The sequence below is a fragment of the Bos mutus genome, chromosome 2, assembly GCF_027580195.1.
Source record: "Bos mutus isolate GX-2022 chromosome 2, NWIPB_WYAK_1.1, whole genome shotgun sequence".
Classification (NCBI taxonomy): domain Eukaryota; kingdom Metazoa; phylum Chordata; class Mammalia; order Artiodactyla; family Bovidae; genus Bos; species Bos mutus.
In genome coordinates, this window is record NC_091618.1 from 1,139,143 (window position 1) to 1,156,768 (window position 17,626).

At 56.7% G+C, this 17,626-nt stretch overlaps 1 protein-coding gene and 1 long non-coding RNA gene across 8 annotated transcripts in view; both read left to right on the forward strand.

Moving 5' to 3' along the window:
* The window catches only part of ARHGEF10L (Rho guanine nucleotide exchange factor 10 like), a 159,768-nt gene extending 151,078 nt beyond the window's left edge, over positions 1-8,690 (forward strand). For all 7 annotated transcript variants that reach the window (XM_070382057.1, XM_070382055.1, XM_070382061.1 and 4 more), the window contains 2 exons: positions 6,070-6,192; positions 7,572-8,690. In XM_070382057.1, the coding sequence (XP_070238158.1) occupies positions 6,070-6,192; positions 7,572-8,110 (662 nt within the window). In that variant the 3' untranslated portion in view covers positions 8,111-8,690. The remainder of the gene's footprint in view (positions 1-6,069; positions 6,193-7,571) is intronic.
* A 1,074-nt stretch (positions 8,691-9,764) lies between these two features.
* LOC138990520 (uncharacterized) lies at positions 9,765-17,083 on the forward strand. Its single transcript, XR_011466663.1, has 4 exons — positions 9,765-10,249; positions 11,434-11,535; positions 12,034-12,134; positions 13,934-17,083. It is a non-coding gene; the product is annotated as an uncharacterized lncRNA (long non-coding RNA).
* The last annotated feature ends 543 nt before the right edge of the window (positions 17,084-17,626 follow it).

A 17,626-nucleotide genomic window follows, 5' to 3' on the forward strand; every position in this document is an offset into this window, starting at 1 on the left:
CAGGAAGATGCCTTGCTTAGGCCTGGGTCATCCATGAGGAAAACAGACGCCTTTCTAACCTGCCCCCCAGGGTGTGGGGCAGGAGCTTGGGGGAACTTTGTCATGGGCCCTCCCTCTCTCCCTCCCTCTTTACTTCCCTCCCTCCCTTCTCTCCTTTTTTATTTTTTAGCTTCAGTTTCATTGTCTCGCATAGTGTTTAGCCATTACGTGAGGTAAATCTATTTTAATTACAGTAAAAATTTCTCAGTATCACAGAAGTATTTCCACATCTGCGCTGATAGCTAAATTATTTCACATTAGTGGAACAATGGGGAAAAAATGGATAACCTTCTGGGCCTTTTTCATCTTCTCAGTAAAGTCTGGGGGGTGGTGGAGCCAAGTAGAGGAAGAGTCGAGTGTGTCCAGCGGCCGGGGGCAGGCTTTGTGGACTGACCTGCTGTGGGCGGAAAACCAGCAGCTCCTGCTGCACAGCTGCCACCTCCCCGCGGGTTTAAAACGCGTCTTCACGTCCAGTGACTGACTTGTTCTTAGGAGTTAGTCACCCTTAAAAAAGAACTTCTCTGGTGGCTCAGACCGTAAAAGATATGCCTGCAATACAGGAGACCGGTTTCGATCCCAAGGTCAGGAAGATCCCTTGGAGAAGGGAATGGCAACCCACTCCAGTGTTCTTGCCTGGGAAATCCCATGGACAGAGGAGCCTGACCGGCTACAGTCCATTGGGTCGCAAAGAGGCGGACACGACTGAGTGACTGACACGCTTTCAAGACACTTACAGAAGAAAGGGCGATCGTTATCGTGAGGATGACTGCAGACAGGTAACCAGAGTCCCTGGGGGTTAAACGACCAGCTTCAGGTCCCTCTGCTGAGGGGCCCAGAGCCCGGACCTGGGTCACAGCCGTCTCACGGGCTAACTGGGCGGCCTCCCGCTTCTCCAGCTTCTGTTTCCCAGTCTGAACAACAAGGGCCTGGGATCGGAGCTGAGCTCATGGGGCCAGATAGGAGCCCAGAGTCAGACAGGCCCTGCCAGCTGTGTGACCAGGCGCTCCAGCCCCACCTCTCAGTGCAGGCGCGGGTCTTCACCTGAGCCGGTGAGGACAGCGCCCCAGGGTCTCCAGGTGTCACAGCCCCGGGCCTCCTCCCCACGGGCCTGGCCTTTCCTAACACCAGGAGCCACAGGTGTTACAGCCCCAGGCCCTGCTGGCCGGGAGGCCCCAAGCCCAAGAGGAGCCAGCCCTGGGTGGAGGGGGCCTTCAAATCCAGCCCACACTGTGTCCTGGCGGGAGAGCAGAGCAGGATTCTTAAATTCTTTATTAGAGATATTTTTAAAAGGCTTTTAGATATTTTTTTTTTCTCCCCCCACACCACCAAATGAAATAATTGTGTAATTACTAATGAATTTGTTCCTCTTCTTAAGTGTGGTCTTTTTTAAGGACGTGTTAAAAATTCATCGCGCTTCCTTCCCCCGGACCCTTTTCCTCCACTCGCCTCCCCGACTGGTATTAATGCAGTTTTGAACCTAAACTCCCTCCTCCTCTTAACTAGACAGGTCATTAAGAAAATGTTCTCCGAGAGCCTGAGCTTTTTAAAGTTGTATATCTCCAGATAGATGGCTTGGGTGAGTTGAGCACTGCCGCATTAAGTCTCTGTGATAAAATATTTATCCACCATTAGACTTTTTTTTTCCCCTTTTGGACTGTTGGTGAAGTGCCTTGCTCTTTTCCTCGAGGCAAAGCGGGAGGAGGAAGGGCCCGGAACGAGGTCTGCAGATGAAGTCATTTCTCCGTTCTGCCACCTCTTGCGGTTTCTGGCCGCCTTCCTCTCATTTGCCGGGTGTCTGTGCTCCGGGGGGCTCGAGGGAGGGAAGGGCATCAGGAAATGGTCGCTTGCTGGTCCTAAGGTCCCCGGGGCCCTGGAGTAGGAGGGAGGCGTGTAGGAGGGAGACGTCTGCCACTGCTGCTTCTCTTGGCTTTGATTATTTCGTGGATTTCTGGCTCTGATGGAGCTGATCTTAAAACATTCGGGTCTAGGTCCTTTTAATAATCACATTTTCCTAATAGCCTCCATTTATTGATTGTATATTATGGGCTAAGAGTTGTGCTGAACTGTGTGTATATGTATTATAGTGTGTGGGTATATATGTGCATATTTATATACACACTGTGTGTTATATACATATATAAAATTTCTAATAATCATAAAATTGAGCAGGGCATGTACGTTGAGCGATGGTAGAAAGTGGCTCGTCGATTCACGCAGCTGGTAGGAGACGCCAGCGCCCACATCCTTGTTCCCTTCTCTGCAGTCATTCGTTCATCCTCTCATTTAATCACAGGTCCTTTTATAAAGTGTTTGTTGAGGTTTAGCTGATCTGCACTCTTACAGAAGCCGCAGGTGTGCAACGCAGCGACCCGCAGTTTTGAAGGGTCGCACGCCTTCGCCAGTTACTGCGCGATGCCGGCTGTGCTCCATGTGCGGTGCCGTGTGCTTTGCAGTGTGTTTGTCTGAGGCCAGCAGTTCATACCTGCTAACCCCGCGCCTCTCTCCTGCCCGCCCCCGCCTTCGCTCTCCCCACTGGCGACCAGTAGTCGTTCTCTGGATCTGAGTTCTCAGATCCTCTGCACGTGTCTGCCAGGAGCCAGGGCATTTGATCAACGTGCTGGGAAGTCCGTTTGACACACAGATAAGCTGCTGCCCTCGGGAGGCTTACATCTGGGGAGGCAAACAGCACGTCACAGAGAACACAAGGGATTCCAGAGCTTGAGCAGAGCCACAAAGAGAACATGGAGGGGCTCGCAGCCAGAGCCTCCTGCACTTCCTTCCTGAGTCCCAAGGGCTGGGGCACCCGATGTCCCAGGAGCCGGTCCTGGTGGTAAGGGGGGCCCACACTCTCCGAATTGGTGCGGGGGTGGAAAAGAGTCCCAGCTCCCCCAACCCAGACGCTGTCTGTGAAACAGCCCAACGTGCCGGCTTCTTCCCCCACTCTGGTGCATTTGCACGTGGAATCAACTCCATGAACGTGACCTGTGGAACCTGCATCCTGTCGCCGGACTCACATATCCCACTGCCTGCCGACAGCTCCACCTGGGTGTCTAATGTGCGTCTCAGACGACATCCAGTCCTGAACTTGGGCGTCCCCCCAGCCTGCTCCCCTCCCATCCCGGGCTGTCTGCTGCGCTGCCTTTCACCCGGCTGCTGGACACAAAAGACGTGGGAGCCGTCCTTCCTCCCCTCCCCACCCCTGTCTGTCCAGCGTGTTGGTTCTCACCACCTCCCTGTCACCACCGCGCCTCGGACCCCATCATTCCTGCCTTGCTGGTCTCTCTGCTCGCTGCACCCACCCCACCCTCTGTCACGTTGTAACCAAAAGGCTTCTCTAAAATCGGGGTGCGCTGCTCCCCTGCTCAGACCCGCCAGCCACGCCTCGTCGTGCTCAGAGTGAACAGTCCCCGCCCTCGCCCTAGCCCGGCCACCCTCCGACCCGCCCTCTGTCATCTCACGGCGCCTGGTCCCTGCGCCACGCTGGCTCCGTCCTCCTCAGAGCCGCTGGCTCATTCCCATCACCGGGCCTTTGCACGTGTCGTCTCCAGAGCTTCCCTTGGGTCTTGGCGTGGCTGCCTCCCCTTGTCATCAGCTCTGGTCTCCTGGCTCCTGCCCCCCCATCCTCCCAGGAAGCAGAATGAGGCATGAAACCCAAGACTCCTCGCACCTACTGTCTGCCTCAGCACCCCCTTGGAATCTCTGCCTGGTGTCTACACTCCTTGCTTGTGTTTCCCCTTCCTCCGTCCCCTCCCAGGGCAGCATTAATACCGGTGTGTGTGTATGTGTGTGTGTGTGTGAGAGTGTCGCTCAGTTGTGTCTAACTCTTTGCGACCCCATGGACTGTAGCCCACCAGGTTCCTCTTGTCCATGGGATTCTCCAGACAAGAATACTGGAGTGGGGAGCCATTCCCTTCTCCAGGGGATCTTCTTGACCCAGGGATCGAATCCAGGTCTTCTGCGCTGCAGGCAGATTCTTTACTGTCTAAGCCCCAGGGAAAGCCCCATTAATACGGTAGCTTCCGTTAAAAGTGAAGCGAAGTGAAACTACAGACTCGGTCCTCAGCGCCACTCCACATTTCAGGTGTGAGTAGCCACAGGGGACTGATGGCTACTGAAATGGGCAGAGAACATGTTCATTGTCATAGAAAGTTCCAGAATGTTTGCTCCTTAGGAACAGAACTTTGTGCGGTTCCCCTCTGCCTCCAGCACCAAATGCAGTGTCCCCCCCATAGTAGGTCCTGGGGATATGCCGGGGTGCTGAGTGAATGGGTGGTGAAGGTATCAGACCAGTGTGTTAGGTAATGCTGTGTGAACCCCAGTTAGTAACCCTCCTTCTGGGAGCCACACCAGTCTGCTCTGAGACTCTGCAGAGGAAGCCCATACACATGCAGGTGTGGAACGCAAGCAAGTTGCTCGAGCGTAGAGAGGCAGGGATTTCCCTGGAGGTCAAAAGGTTAAGACTCCGTGCTTCCAGTGCAGGGGCCGCAGGTTCAACCCCTGGTCAGGGAGCCGAGGCCCCACCTGCCATGAGGCACGGGCAAAGAAAGAGCGGAGAGGCGGTGTAGAAGCATTAGGCTGTAATAAGTGACAGACTCGCGCTCTGCCCCCCACCCCGCCCTGCACTCACCGGCTGGGTGACCTCTTTGGACCTTAATATCCTCATTGGAAAATGGGCACACATCCAGGCCGTGCTCACCTCTCAGCTGTTTCAGGCTTGCATCGGGCTGGGGCAGGTGTGTGAAGTGCTCTGGAACCTGCAAGGCAGTAGTTCTCACAGTGTGGCCCCGGGGCCAGCAGCCTGGGTGTCCCTGGGAACCTGCTGGAAATGTGGGCTTGCACCTCCCCTCTGGGGTCAGCCAGCAGGTGTCCCCTCTCCTGCTGGTGCTGACACAAGCCCAGCCTGAGAACCCCCTGTTCCGAGCATCACTTCACATGTCGTGGCGTGACTTGGAATTTGAGGAGAGACTAGGTCTGTCAGTGGGCAGAAGGATCCAGGCTGGAGGTGAGACACCTCTTTGGGAGGGCAGGCCTGGGCCCCCAGCGCCTGCCTCACGCCCCTTCCCGTTGCCCAGAATAGTCAGCAACAGAGCGGCAGCGATGGAGGCCAGCGCCCACCCGCGCGTGCCGTGTGCCAGGCTCTGGATTACGTGACTCACAGCCACTGGCTCATTTACTCCTCGGGACGAGGTTGTGAAATGCCATCATCGTCGCCTTGTGCAGTGAGGGAACCCGGGCACAGAGGGGTTCTGTTTCCGGCCTGAGGACGTGGAGCCAGGAGGTGGCCGAGCCGGGGTTTGGACCTGGTGCCTGCGCCTGGCGCCCTGCTCTCGGCTCGGGCTGTGCTGCCCACACTGCGCCTCCTCCCCAGAAGGGCACAGGGACCCACCTTCCCCCACCACTGCTCCCCCTCAAAGGCAGAGCCAGCCAGGGGGTGACGACAAGAACTGGTCTGCAAGTCTGGACCGGCGTCAGAAACACACTAGTTCCCGGTGCTGGGAGCCCATTTATCGCGGGGCCTGGGACTGCATCTGTGCCCCCGCCGGAGGAAGGCCCGTGCGGGCAGGATGTCAAGGCCGGGCTGGAACCCACGGGGCTGCCAGCTCGCCCAGACCCCTCCCCACACATCCCTTCTGCACTGTCTGCTTCACCCTCAACCCGCACCTCCCCAGACCTCTCTCTACTCCCCAGCTGGCCAGTTATGTCCCTGGCATGGGCGGGCCCTCAGCTTGCACCTCATGCCAGGTGAGCCGGCCACTGCATCAAGAGCCGACGTGGGCCAGTACTGTGGCATTCCCTCATTGTATCCCCAAGGCAGCCCCCCTTTACACAGGAGGGAATGGAGGCTGGGTGACCCAGGGCCAGACCCCAGCCAGGTCAGCCTCCCAAGCCCCACTCCTAATCCCAGGGCTGTCCAGCTTCTTGCTTGTCCCAGGAGAGCAGCCCAAGGAGCCATGCTCTCAGCTTTGGGGGCCCCATGCACCGCCAGCCCCCAAGAGGACCTGCTGCTCATGCTGGCTTCTCCCTCTGCAGGCCAGAAGCACCTGTGTGTCACCAGCCTCCTGATCTGCCAGGGTCTGCTCTGGGTGGGCACCGACCAGGGCGTCATCGTGCTGCTGCCGGTGCCTCGGCTGGAAGGCATCCCTAAGATCACAGGTGAGACCCGGGAGTCAGCTGCACGTGGCCAGGGGAGGGTGGGTCTTGTGCCCAGATGTGTGCGCTCTTCTGGTCTGGGGACAGGGGTTCGTTCCCCAGTGTCCGCTGTCACTGTTGGTGGCTTGGTGGAATTAAAGCACCTGGCCCGGCAGTCTCCTTGCAGGTCTTCTTTCTGAGACTCAGTTACTTCATCTGGCAATGGGCACAGGAGGCACGTTGGCCAGATGGTTTATGATTGGCCGAGACACTCGACTAACAGGAGAGGTTCAGCTGGCCTCCCGCTCTGATGCCACAGCAGCTTCCACGTGTCCCAGCTCCAGAGGCAGAAATAACTGAGGGCTCACGGGGACGGAGGTCCAGATACAACTATGTTTGCCTGGGTTAGGGGAGGGGCCGCCCTGATGCGGTGCTGGGATCTAGGGTCAGGAGGACCCCAGAGCTCTGGGCCCCCTCTCTGCCTCTGCCCTGAGGGATGGATGATGAAGTGGCCTCTTCCAGCCGCTGCAGGAGGGGAGGGCTGAGTGGAGTGGGAGGGAGACGGCCTGAGGGAGACCCACCCCAGGTGGACCGCAAGCCTCTCTGCCCAAGAAGACCCTCTTCCTAAACTGCGGGACTTACTGCTTTCCTGGTCTCATCACTAGGTCATTTTTCTCATCCCGGAATCTGTCCTGGGGTTGCAGGGTTGTGCTGGGCAGAGACCCTTCCCCCACATACTGACAGCCTGGTCGGGGTGGTGTAGTCAGGGCAGCAGGTGCTATGATGGCAGGCGTCCTGGGGTCGGCGGAGCAGAGACAGGACTGATCATCTCTCATGGGTGGGAGCCCTGCGGAGGGGCTGAACCGGGCCTCGAGGCCAAGGTGTTGAGTCAGGCAGATGTGAAAGGCTCTCTGGGCAGAGGCGATGGCTGGGGCAAAGGCATGGAGACGTGAGGATGGCCCAGGCAGGGAGCTGCAGGTGCTTCCACACCAAGGCTCCCCTTGTGGTTTATACGATCTCTTGTGTTCCCCTTCTCCACTCTTCCAAAGGAAGTAGCCCTGGAGCGTGGCAAGCACTCCTCCAGACCCATGGCCTTCCGGGAAGCTGCCAACATAGATGGCAGTGACCCAAATAAGCCAAAAATGAAACCCAGGAAGTTCTCCAAGAGACTCAGTTCAGTTCAGTTCAGTTGCTCAGTCATGTCCGACTCTTTGCAACTCCATGCACTGCAGCACGCCAGGCCTCCATGTCCATCACCAACTCCCGGAGCTTACTCAAACTCATGTCTGTTGAGTCGGTGATGCCATCTGACCATGTCATCCTCTGTCGTCCCCTTCTCCAGACTCAATGGGTCTTTAAAACTCTGGGCCTTTGGGCCCCTTCTCTCTGCCCCCTTCCTGCAGGGAAAGGCATGGTGTCGCTCAACGGGCACTGTGGGCCTGTGGCCTTCCTGGCCGTGGCCACCAGCATCTTGGCCCCCGATATCCTGCGGAGTGACCAGGAGGAGGCCGAGGGGCAGCAGGCCGAGGAGGACAAGCCGGACGGGCCGGCTCCCGAGCCAGCGCCCGTGCCCGCGAGCCACGTGGGCGGGGAGCTGATCCGCAAGAAGGGCATCCTCCTGCAGTACCGCCTGCGCTCCACCTCCCACCTCCCGGGCCCGCTGCTGTCCGTGCGGGAGCCGGAGCCTGCAGACGGCTCGGCCCTGGAGCACAGTGAGGAGGACGGCTCCATCTACGAGATGGTGGATGACCCCGACGTCTGGGTGCACAACCGGCCCTGTGCCCGCGACGCCCACCGCAAGGAAATCTGCTCCGTGGCCATCATCTCTGGAGGGCGCGGCTACCGCAACTTCGGCAGCGCCGCTGGCAGCCCCGGGAAGCCAACCCCGTGCGGGGAGACGGACAGCACCCTCCTCATCTGGCAGGCGCCCTTGACGCTGTAGCCCCGCCCAGGCCTCGCCGTAGCCCCGCCCAGGCCTCGCCGTAGCCCCGCCCATGCCACGTGGCGGCGGGCCTGTCTGCAGCCCGCCCGACTCTCGGCCTGCAGTGGGCCCTTCCGGGGGTCCAGGGTCCCCAGGAGCACTGGGTGGCCTCGCCCTCAAGGGGCTTGCACGGGGCCACGAGAACGGGCCTGGAACTCCGCCATGTACCTGAGCGGAGCAGAGGGAAACCTCTTCCTTTTTAAGAAAAAAACAATTTCAGTGTTTAGGGGAGTGGTTTGGGTTTGGGGAGATGGAGGACACCTCCGGAGGAGATGACCTTCTTTTTAAAAAAAAAAAAAAAACACAAAACCTCACGACTGCCTGGCAAGCCCAGCGCCTCTTGTCTGGGCCCAAGCGGGGCTCAAGGGCGGCCACACGACCCTCCTGGAGGGGTGCGTGCGTGTGAGTGTATGAGAGCGTGTGGGCTGGTGTGTGAATATATATAAATACGTATATATGGTGTATATTATATGTGTATAAATGAAGGTTGTACATATTGGAGCTCTGGGAGATGCTGGAATAAAAGGCGAGAATAACGTCAGTACTTGGGTTGCGGGTTGCTTTTTAATTTTGTTTTGTTTGATATGTGGTAACCTAGACAGCATATTAAAAAGCAGAAACATCACTTCGCTGACAAAGGTCCGTATAGTCAAAGCTATGTTTTTGCCAGTAGTCATGTATGGATGTGAGAGTTGGACCATAAAGAAAGTTGAGGACTGACGAATTGATGCTTTCGAACTGTGGTGTTGGAGAAGACTCTTGAGAGTTCATTGGACTGCAAGGAGATCAAACCAGTCACTCCTAAAGGAAATCGGTCCTGGATATTCACTGGAAGGTCTGATGCTGAAGCTGAAGTTCCAATACTTGGTCACTTGATGTGAAGAGTCGACTCACTGGAAAAGACCCTGATGCTGGGAAAGATTGAGGGCAAGCGAAGGGGGCAACAGAGGGTGAGATGGTTGGGTGGTATCTTTGACTCAATGAACATGAGTTTGAGCAAACTCTGGAGATAGTGAAGGACAGAGGAGCCTGGCATGCTGCAGTCCATGGGGTCTCAAAGAACTGGACACGACTCAGTGACTGAACAGCAACAAGGAAGGAAAGCAGCTGTCACTGTTCCAGGTTGCTCTGGAACCAGCAGGAAGGACTGAGGCGAGGCAGTGTGAGAACAGGCCCTAGAACTGTGCTGTCTGGCGCAGTCGCCGGTGGCCTCATGTAGCTGTTTTTTAATTAATTACAATGAAATATCGCAGATTTTATTTTATTTTCCAGTCCCATTAGCCACATTTCTAGTGTGACTTGAGGTGCTGCACACACGAGGTTTTATGCCGACTGCATTCGACAGCACAGATATGACTGTTTCCATCACCCCAGAAAGCCCTCTCCTGCTAGAGAGGGGCTCTTGGGAGCTTCTTTTCTGAATGTTTCTGGAAGAAAAGACTGGGCCCCAGTTCTGGAATGGTGTGGAGGCACAGGCCTAGGCATCGATTGGGAAAGCCTGGGAGGAAAAAAAAGATGAGGGCGTCACTGTGTGGAGGGGTTGGGGTGGGGCTCTGGGGCTGTTGCTGTGGGCCGTAGAGCTCTGCGGGGAGGGGCCTGAGACCCTAGGGTGTGACGGAGGGTGTGGTGAGTTCCAGGGGGCTGGAGCAGAGCCCATGCTGAGGGTGGGATTGGCAGGTCGGGCCAATTCTTGGCTTTTCTTGGGTTTCTAGAGCTGCCTGCAGGAAAAAAACAAAAAACCAAACCCAACCCACCACCCAGAAGGGAAGTGTTCTCTCCGCCTATCCGCCCATCCCTCTCTCTCTTGTCTCCATGTGTCTGTCCACCCCCAGCCACGCTTCTGTCCTCTCCTGCATACTTAACGGTGGCAGCACTGGCATGCGGGGAGGAGGGAAGCCGAGGGAGCAGGCAGACCTCCCAAGGTGGGGTCACACGGCTCGGTGAGTGTCTATGGGAACCCAGGCAAGAGCCGCCAAGGAGGGGACATTTCAGCCGGGTCCTGACCCGCCCACTGAGGAGTCATTCCCTCGTCCACTCCTTTCACACGGCCCTCGAGCCCTGCGGTTCTCAGGCCTCGTGCTGGCTGCTGGAGCCACAGAGGTGAGCAGGTCTACAGCCGTGACTGTCCCCAGGAAAGGCATGTGGAAAGGGAGGGCAGGCGGGGTGTCTGTGTGCAGGGCTGAGGGAGGGCAGGGTGTGTGGAGGAGTGTGGGAGGCCATCCCGCGGGAGCGGGCTGCCTGGGGGTGGTCTGATTTCTGGAGGGTGAGTGTCCAGTGTGGGTCCCAGGGAGCGGGAGGGGGAGCTGTGTCTGCGGGAACCCTGACCCTGGACGCTGACCAGCTGCATCTGGTCCAGACGCACCCACCTTCTCCCGGCCTCAGTTTCACATTTTCTATCAAAGGGAGGCTCACTGCTGTCCTGCCTGCCTCTAATGGGAGAGGAGGGGCCTTGCTAAGTGCAAATGGGATAAAGATCAGGTGTTCATCTCATTGCTCAAGTTAATTGAACGCCCTGTCTGGGTGGGGCTCTCAGGCAGAGCTGGACAGGACTTTTCCTGGGACAGTAACTGTAGGTAGGGTTTGCTTGGGACGATGGACAAGCCTGCAGCCTCAGATCTAGCAGACCTGTGCTCACGTCCAGCTCTGCCAAAGCCCCGATGTGTGTCTTTCAGAGCTTCCCTTCACCCCCAGGTCTCAGTTTCCTCATCTCTAAAATGGGGATGACGAGACCTTGCAGGAGTGCCAAGGACGAGTGGTATTAATGATACTTATTTCCACGAAGTCCGTGGAAAGTGCTGGAAAGACCCTCCCGCGGCAGCTCTGTGATGATCCCTGTGTCATCCTACTCAGCCTTGCTCCAGATGACTTGAGGCAGGCTGTTCATATCAAGGAGTCCCTCCTCTTGTGCAGGAGTTAGCATCTGAGAGCTCTGCGGTTCTGTTAGATCCCAGCTCTGGAGCTCACTCAGCAGAAGGGCACCTGCGAGATGTGGTGGGGCCCGTGAAATCCGTCACCGAGCAATTGACTGACTCCGCTACTGGAGTGAAATTATCATATCAGTCAACAGCTCATCTCGCAAGCCTCTGACGACAGAGCGCGGGGGGAATTGGGGGAGTAGGAAGCAGCTCCCGAGACGCGAGGAGGACGTGCCTCGCATAGGAGAGGAGACCCTGGCTTTAGATACTGATCAGAGTAATAATAACCACAAGCACTCGGGGTGCCCCCGCTCGTCTCATCCTCACAGCCGCACTCTGAGAAGCTGTTCTGTTTGCCTCGTTTTGCAGGTAAGGGATCTGAGGCACCGGGAAGTTAAGCAGCTTCCCAGAAAGTGTCAAGGCCAAAGACTGAGGACTGTCTGCCGCCAGAGCCAGACTCTGAGCCACCAGGTGACTCTGCCCCCAAGAGCAGAACTTGGGAGACAAAGTTCCACCTGCGCTTTCCCCACGCACTAGCCGTGTGGCGTCAAGCACGAGCCTTAATCTCTCTGTGTCCCAGCGAGGGGAGAGTGAACAAGCCCTGCCTTGGGAACCGAGTGCCTTTTAGTCAGTGTTTATTAGAAACTCACTCTTCCCTGAGAGCTCAGTGGGTAAAGGATCCGCCTGCAGTGCAGGAGACCCCAATTCAATTCCCGGGTTGGGAAGATCCCCTGCAGAAGGGATAGGCTACCCACTCCAGTGTTCTTGGACTTCCCTTGTGGCTTAGCAGGTAAAGAATCTGCCTGCAGTGTGGGAGACCTGGGTTCGATCCCTGGGTTGGGAAGATCCCCTGGAGAAGGGAAAGGCTACCCACTACAGTGTTCTGGCCATGGAGAATTCCATGGACCTTACAGTCCATGGGGTCACAGAGTCGGACACAACTGAGCGGCTTTCACTTTCACGTGCCAGGGCCTGCATCGAGGTGGACACTGGGAAGACTGGTGAGCCAGACACTGCTCACGTCTGCCCCCTCCCCATTCGATGGAGGATGCAGACGAACCAGAAGATAAGTAAGTGAAATGTGTCAGATGGTGTCTGTGCTCTGGAGAGAAATGGCGCAGCGGGGCTGGGGGTGGAAAGTCCCGGGGCGGGCACGGTGATGTTAACCAGGGCGGCTGGGGAGGCCTCACTGAGCAAAGAGCCACAGGAGGAGCACACGCGAGGCCGCAGAGCATCCTGGGTGGAGGGAGCACCACGTGCAAAGTGCAGGTGGGCCCTGGGGGTGGGGAGGGGCCCCTGGAGGTGGGCGTGCACTACTGGGCCAGATCTCGGGGACAGGCGGAGTTGTGGGAGGGTTTTGAGCAATGAACTGATGGCCTGCCTCTGGCTTTGTGACAATCTCCCGGTTGCTAAATGGAGGAAAATGCGTGGCGGCGGGAGTGGAAGTGTGGGGGCTGGGAGACCACCAGGAAGCTGTTGCCGCAATCCAAGTGCAAGATGCTGGTGGCCCGGACCACGGCGGGTGTGCCCAAGGTCAGGGTGGATGGGTTGTGACGCTGGAGCATCCGACGAGCAGACGCAGCCTCTAGACAAGCCCCTTGTCAGGAGATAGCTATGAGCTGGACCCTCTCCCAGCTGGGATTCTGTGCAGCTGCTGACCGGGGATCTCGGGCTGCTGGCAGACTGCTCCCAGCTGGGCACCCCAGCCTGTGGTCCTTTCCAGCCTGTGGTCCTTTCCCATATACTCAAGGACACTCACCCCCTGGGCCATCGCAGACCCGGGGGCTGAGACCCTCCCTGCCCTGCACTCAGCAGCACTCTCCCGCCCTGGTGGGCATGTCAAGGATGCAGACCTCTGCCCACAGCTCTGTCTCCCTTCACCTCCCTGGCTTTCTCCTGCCTGTGCGAGGCCCAGGGTGTGGATGGAAAGTGCATTTCCTGCCCCAGGAACCCAGGTAGCGTCCATCCTCAGGCTTGTTCCCTCTGGTCGGCCCCGTTTCCGACTTGCAGATTGAAATGGGACTTCCGGCCAGGAGAGAGCAGCTCTGGGGCCCGTGGGAGCCTCTGGGCTCAGACAAGGAGCTTTGATCTCCATTAATAACAGGAAGTGGCTCATCTCGAGTTTCCCCAGAAGCAGATCCTGAGATGAGGATTTTGATTCCAGTTGGGGACACTGAGGGGGACATGCTGCTAAGCTGCTAAGTCACTTCAGTCGTGTCCGACTCTGTGCGACCCCATAGACGGCAGCCCACCAGGCTCTGCCATCCCTGGGGTTCTCCAGGCAAGAACACTGGAGTGGGTTGCCATTTCCTTCTCCAATGCATGAAAGTGAAAAGTGAAAGTGAAGTTGCTCAGTCATGTCCGACTCTTCGCAACCCCATGGATTACAGCCCACCAGGCTCCCCCATCCATGGGATTTTCCAGGCAAGAGTACTGGAGTGGGATGCCATTGCCTTCTCCGAGGGGGACATGAGACAGGGACAAAAGTCAGAGCCAGGAGTGTTAGCTGAGCTGGTGGCCTGTGCGGAGGAGCTTGGGAGATATGCAGAGCTTCAGAGTTGCCCTGGGCACAGGGTGAGGATGCTGGCATTTATCCCCACCTCTCACCAGTAGTGCCCTGGGTGGACGCTGCTCCCAGAGCCATTCGTCCCGGCCCTCCAGCCTGCCTCACTGCTCAGCCAGAGAGAGGGTCCTGGGCTGAGCATCCCCCTTACCCCCAGGAGAGTGTGCACAGCCCAGTAGAGCTGGCTGTGGCTTTTACAACTTTAAAATGGTTTCTTCCCCAACAGAGGCAGGTTTTCAGGAAGGTAATCTTGCTATGCACACAAAAATATCTAGTTAGGACCTCAAAGCTGGTTGTTTCTTGTAGGTTTCATCCCCCTCTGTCTCAGCTTAGGCTGCTATAACAAAAGACCATCTCTGGGTAGCTGAAACAGTTTCTCTGTCCTGGAGCCTGGGAAGTCTCAGATCAAGGTGCTGGAGGATTCAGTGTCTGGTGAGAACTCTTCCTGGCTTGCAGGCTGCCTTCTTGCCGTATCATTGCGTGATAGAGAGAGGAACTTCTGGTTTCTCTGCTTCTTACAAGGGCACTAATCTCATTAATGAGGACCCCACTCCCATGACCTAATAACCCCAAAGGCTCCACCTCCAAATACAGTCCCATCACACTGGGGATCAGGGCCCACATTCAGCCCATAACACCTTCCCTTTCTTCCCTTGCCACACACACACACAGACACACACAGACACACACACACACACGCTATCTGGCATTGTTTTAGTGGGAGGCATGGGGGCAGGCAAGGAGAGGTGGACTCACCAAGGTTCATAGGGGATGAAAGTAAGCCATGGACTTACATCTTGAACACATCACCTTGGTACACAACTGGGCACCTTCGGGCTAGGATCACTGGGGGTGTGAGACTGTCCCTTTCCTCATGGAACATGCAGTCCAGCAAGCAGGATGCTGGTGCCAAAGAGGGAGATCCAGCTTCTTTTGTCCATGCTTTTGCAACCCCATGGACTGTAGCCCCCCAGTCTCCTCCGTTCATGGAATTTTCCAGGCAAGAATACCGGAGTGGGTTGCCATTTCCTTCTCCAGTGTGTCTTCATAGTACAAGGATCGAACCCGTGTCTCTTGCATTGGCAGGTGGGCTCGTTACCACTGAGCCACCAGGGAAGCCCATGTGAAAGCTCTGTAGTCACACATATAAGTGAGGGACCTGCCCTACTGTTTCACCAGGGGTCTCAGAACCTCCGAAACCTGCTTTCTTTAGGCTGCCACGCGTGTACGCGTGTGCTTATGAGGGTGGGGTTCACACAAGGTCAGCTTCCGCCACAGAATATGGGGATGTAAACGACACCCAGCCCCCCCCCAGTCTGATGGGTGAGACAGAGCCCACCCAGCATGTTCCCAGCCCGATGGGGAAGGGATCCTTGTTCTCAGGGAGTGCCCAGTCTGATGGGGCTCACAGCCCCTCTCACCGAGCTCTATGCGGGAGCTGCTAGTTCGATGGGGAGACATGGGTCTGCCCTAGGGACCCCCAGATCTGATGGGGGACTCCCAATCCAGGTCCCGGGGACCTGCCATTTTGACGAGGAAGATGCAATTTCTCCCCAGGGGGAGACCCTAGTCTGAAGCGGGCATCCATTCCCGCCCTTGGAGGATGCTCCGGTCGGATGGTGGAGATGCCCGGCCTGAAGTGGGAGCTGATCCCTTGCCCTTGGTGAGCTCCCTGCCTCTGACGGGGGAGGCAGGACCCTCGACAGTGAAGAGATCTAATGACAAGACCCACAACGGAAACTTTTTCACGACACAGACCTAATTACAGCGCTGCTGACCTGCTCTCGACTCCTCATCTACACTTTCCTGGGGAAATGGCAAATAGCAAGAATGTGTAAATTGAGGAAGATTAATATAATTACCTGAGCTATTTCTTGTCATCTTTTCATATCAACAATAATCACAAAACTTTCCTGGGGAGAAGCCTGGCCATGATGGACTGTCTCCCCGAGGCAGGCAGCTGGCTTCCTCTCTGCAGGAAGCAGAGCCTTGCAGACGCCCCGTTCTGGAAGCCAGCCCTGACAGATGGCTTGGCTGTGTGGTGGAGAGGGCACGGGGCCTTGAGTCACCAGATGTGGATTCGAGTTTGGGCTGTCACCACTCTGTGTGTGACTTGGAGGTCCCCACCTCTCTGAGCTCGAGTCCTGCCCAGTACAAATCTAGAGGCACTGATCACAAGTCCAGACACCGTGTTAAGTGCATTATAACCTTGATGGCAAGGAATCTGGGAAACCCCTCCCCTCTCAACGATGTTCTGTTATTATCCCCACTTTACAGATGAGAAAACTGAGGCTCAGAGAGGTGACGTCACTGGCCCAGGGTCGAACAGCACAGAAGAAGATCCTAGGGCTGTGGCCTTAGTAGGTGCTTTGTCATTCAGTCGCTCAGCTGTGTCCGACTCTTTGCGACCATGCGGACTGCAGCATGCCAGGCTTCCCTGTCTTCACTATCTGCCAGAGTTTGCTCAAACTCACGTCCATTGAGTCGGTGATGCCATCCAACCATCTCACCCTCTGTCGTCCCCTTCTCCTGCCTTCAGTCTTTCCCAGCATCAGGGTATTTTCCAAGGAGTTGGATCTTCGCATCAGGTGGCCAAAGTATGGGAGTTTCAGCTTCAGCATCAGTCCTTCCAATGAACACCCAGGACTGATTTCCTTTAGGATAGGCTGGTTGGACCTCCTTGCAGTCCAAGGGGCTCTCAAGAGTCTTCCCCGCCACCACAGTTGGAAAGCCTTGATACCCACACCCTGCCGCCTGGCCCTGCCCTGTCCCTGTGCCCCCAGAGGACAGAGGGGTGAGGGCAGGGGCCCAGCTGGCAGTGTGGTCGCAGGACGTGTGCGGGACTTTCGCTTCAGTTTCCGCTTCTAGAACGTGGGGCTAGGAAGGGCACCGCCTGCGGCAGCTGATTTGAGGATGCCAAGTTAACTGGTGCAAAGCGCTCTGAGCAGCCCCTGGCCCGTGGTGAGCCCGTTAGCTGGGCCGTCATCCTTTCGCACAGGGGCCCTGCCCGGCACCTGTATCTGAGACGCTCCTCTTTAGAGCGTTTAGCGCCCAGGCACGTCATGGGCCCTTTGCACCCCTCTTAGAGACGCGGAGCTCAGAGAACCCAGCAGTGTGCGCAGAAAGTGCTGTCGGTTCTGGTGTCTCAGTTCACACAGACCCTGGTACCCGCACCAGGCGTTTTGGGAAAACACTGTAAGAGCAAAGTGTGGTGAACTCAGTACCAATAGACATCCCACTGTGAGCCATTTAAGGGGTCCAGAAAGCAGGTTGGGGCTGCAAGGAGATGAAACCAGTCCATCCTAAAGGAGAGCAACCCTGAATATTCACTAGGACTGATGCTGAAGCTCCAATACTTTAGCTACCTGATGCAAAAAGCTAACTCATTGGAAAAGACCCCGATGCTGGGAAAGACTGAGGGGAGGAGGAGAAGAGGGCAGCAGAGGATGAGATGGTTGGATGGCATCACCGACTGAATGGACATGAGTTTGAGTAAACTCTGGGAGTTGGTGATGGACAGGGAGGCCTGGCGTGTTTCACTCCATGGGCTTGCAAAGAGTTGGACATGACTGAGTGACTGAGTCAATGACACCCCACTCCAGTACTCTTGCCTGGAAAATCCCATGGACAGAGGAGGCTGGTGGGCTGCAGTCCATGGGGTCGCGAAGAGTCGGACACGACTGAGCGACTTCACTTTCACTTTTCACTTTCATGCATTGGAGAAGGAAATGGCAACCCACACCAGTGTTCTTGCCTGGAGAATCCCAGGGATGGGGGAACCTGGTAGGCTGCCGTCTATGGGGTCGCACAGAGTTGGACATGACTGAAGCGACTTAGCAGCAGCAGCAGCAGCAGAGTGACTAACAAGTTTGCAGAACACATATCTGTGTTTAAGCAAGCAGTACCCAGGAGTTGGCTGGGCACCAGGGTGTGGGTGGGGCTGCAGAGCAGATACAGTCCCTGCCTTCCCGGAGCTGAGCCCCCAGCCTCACGGACAGC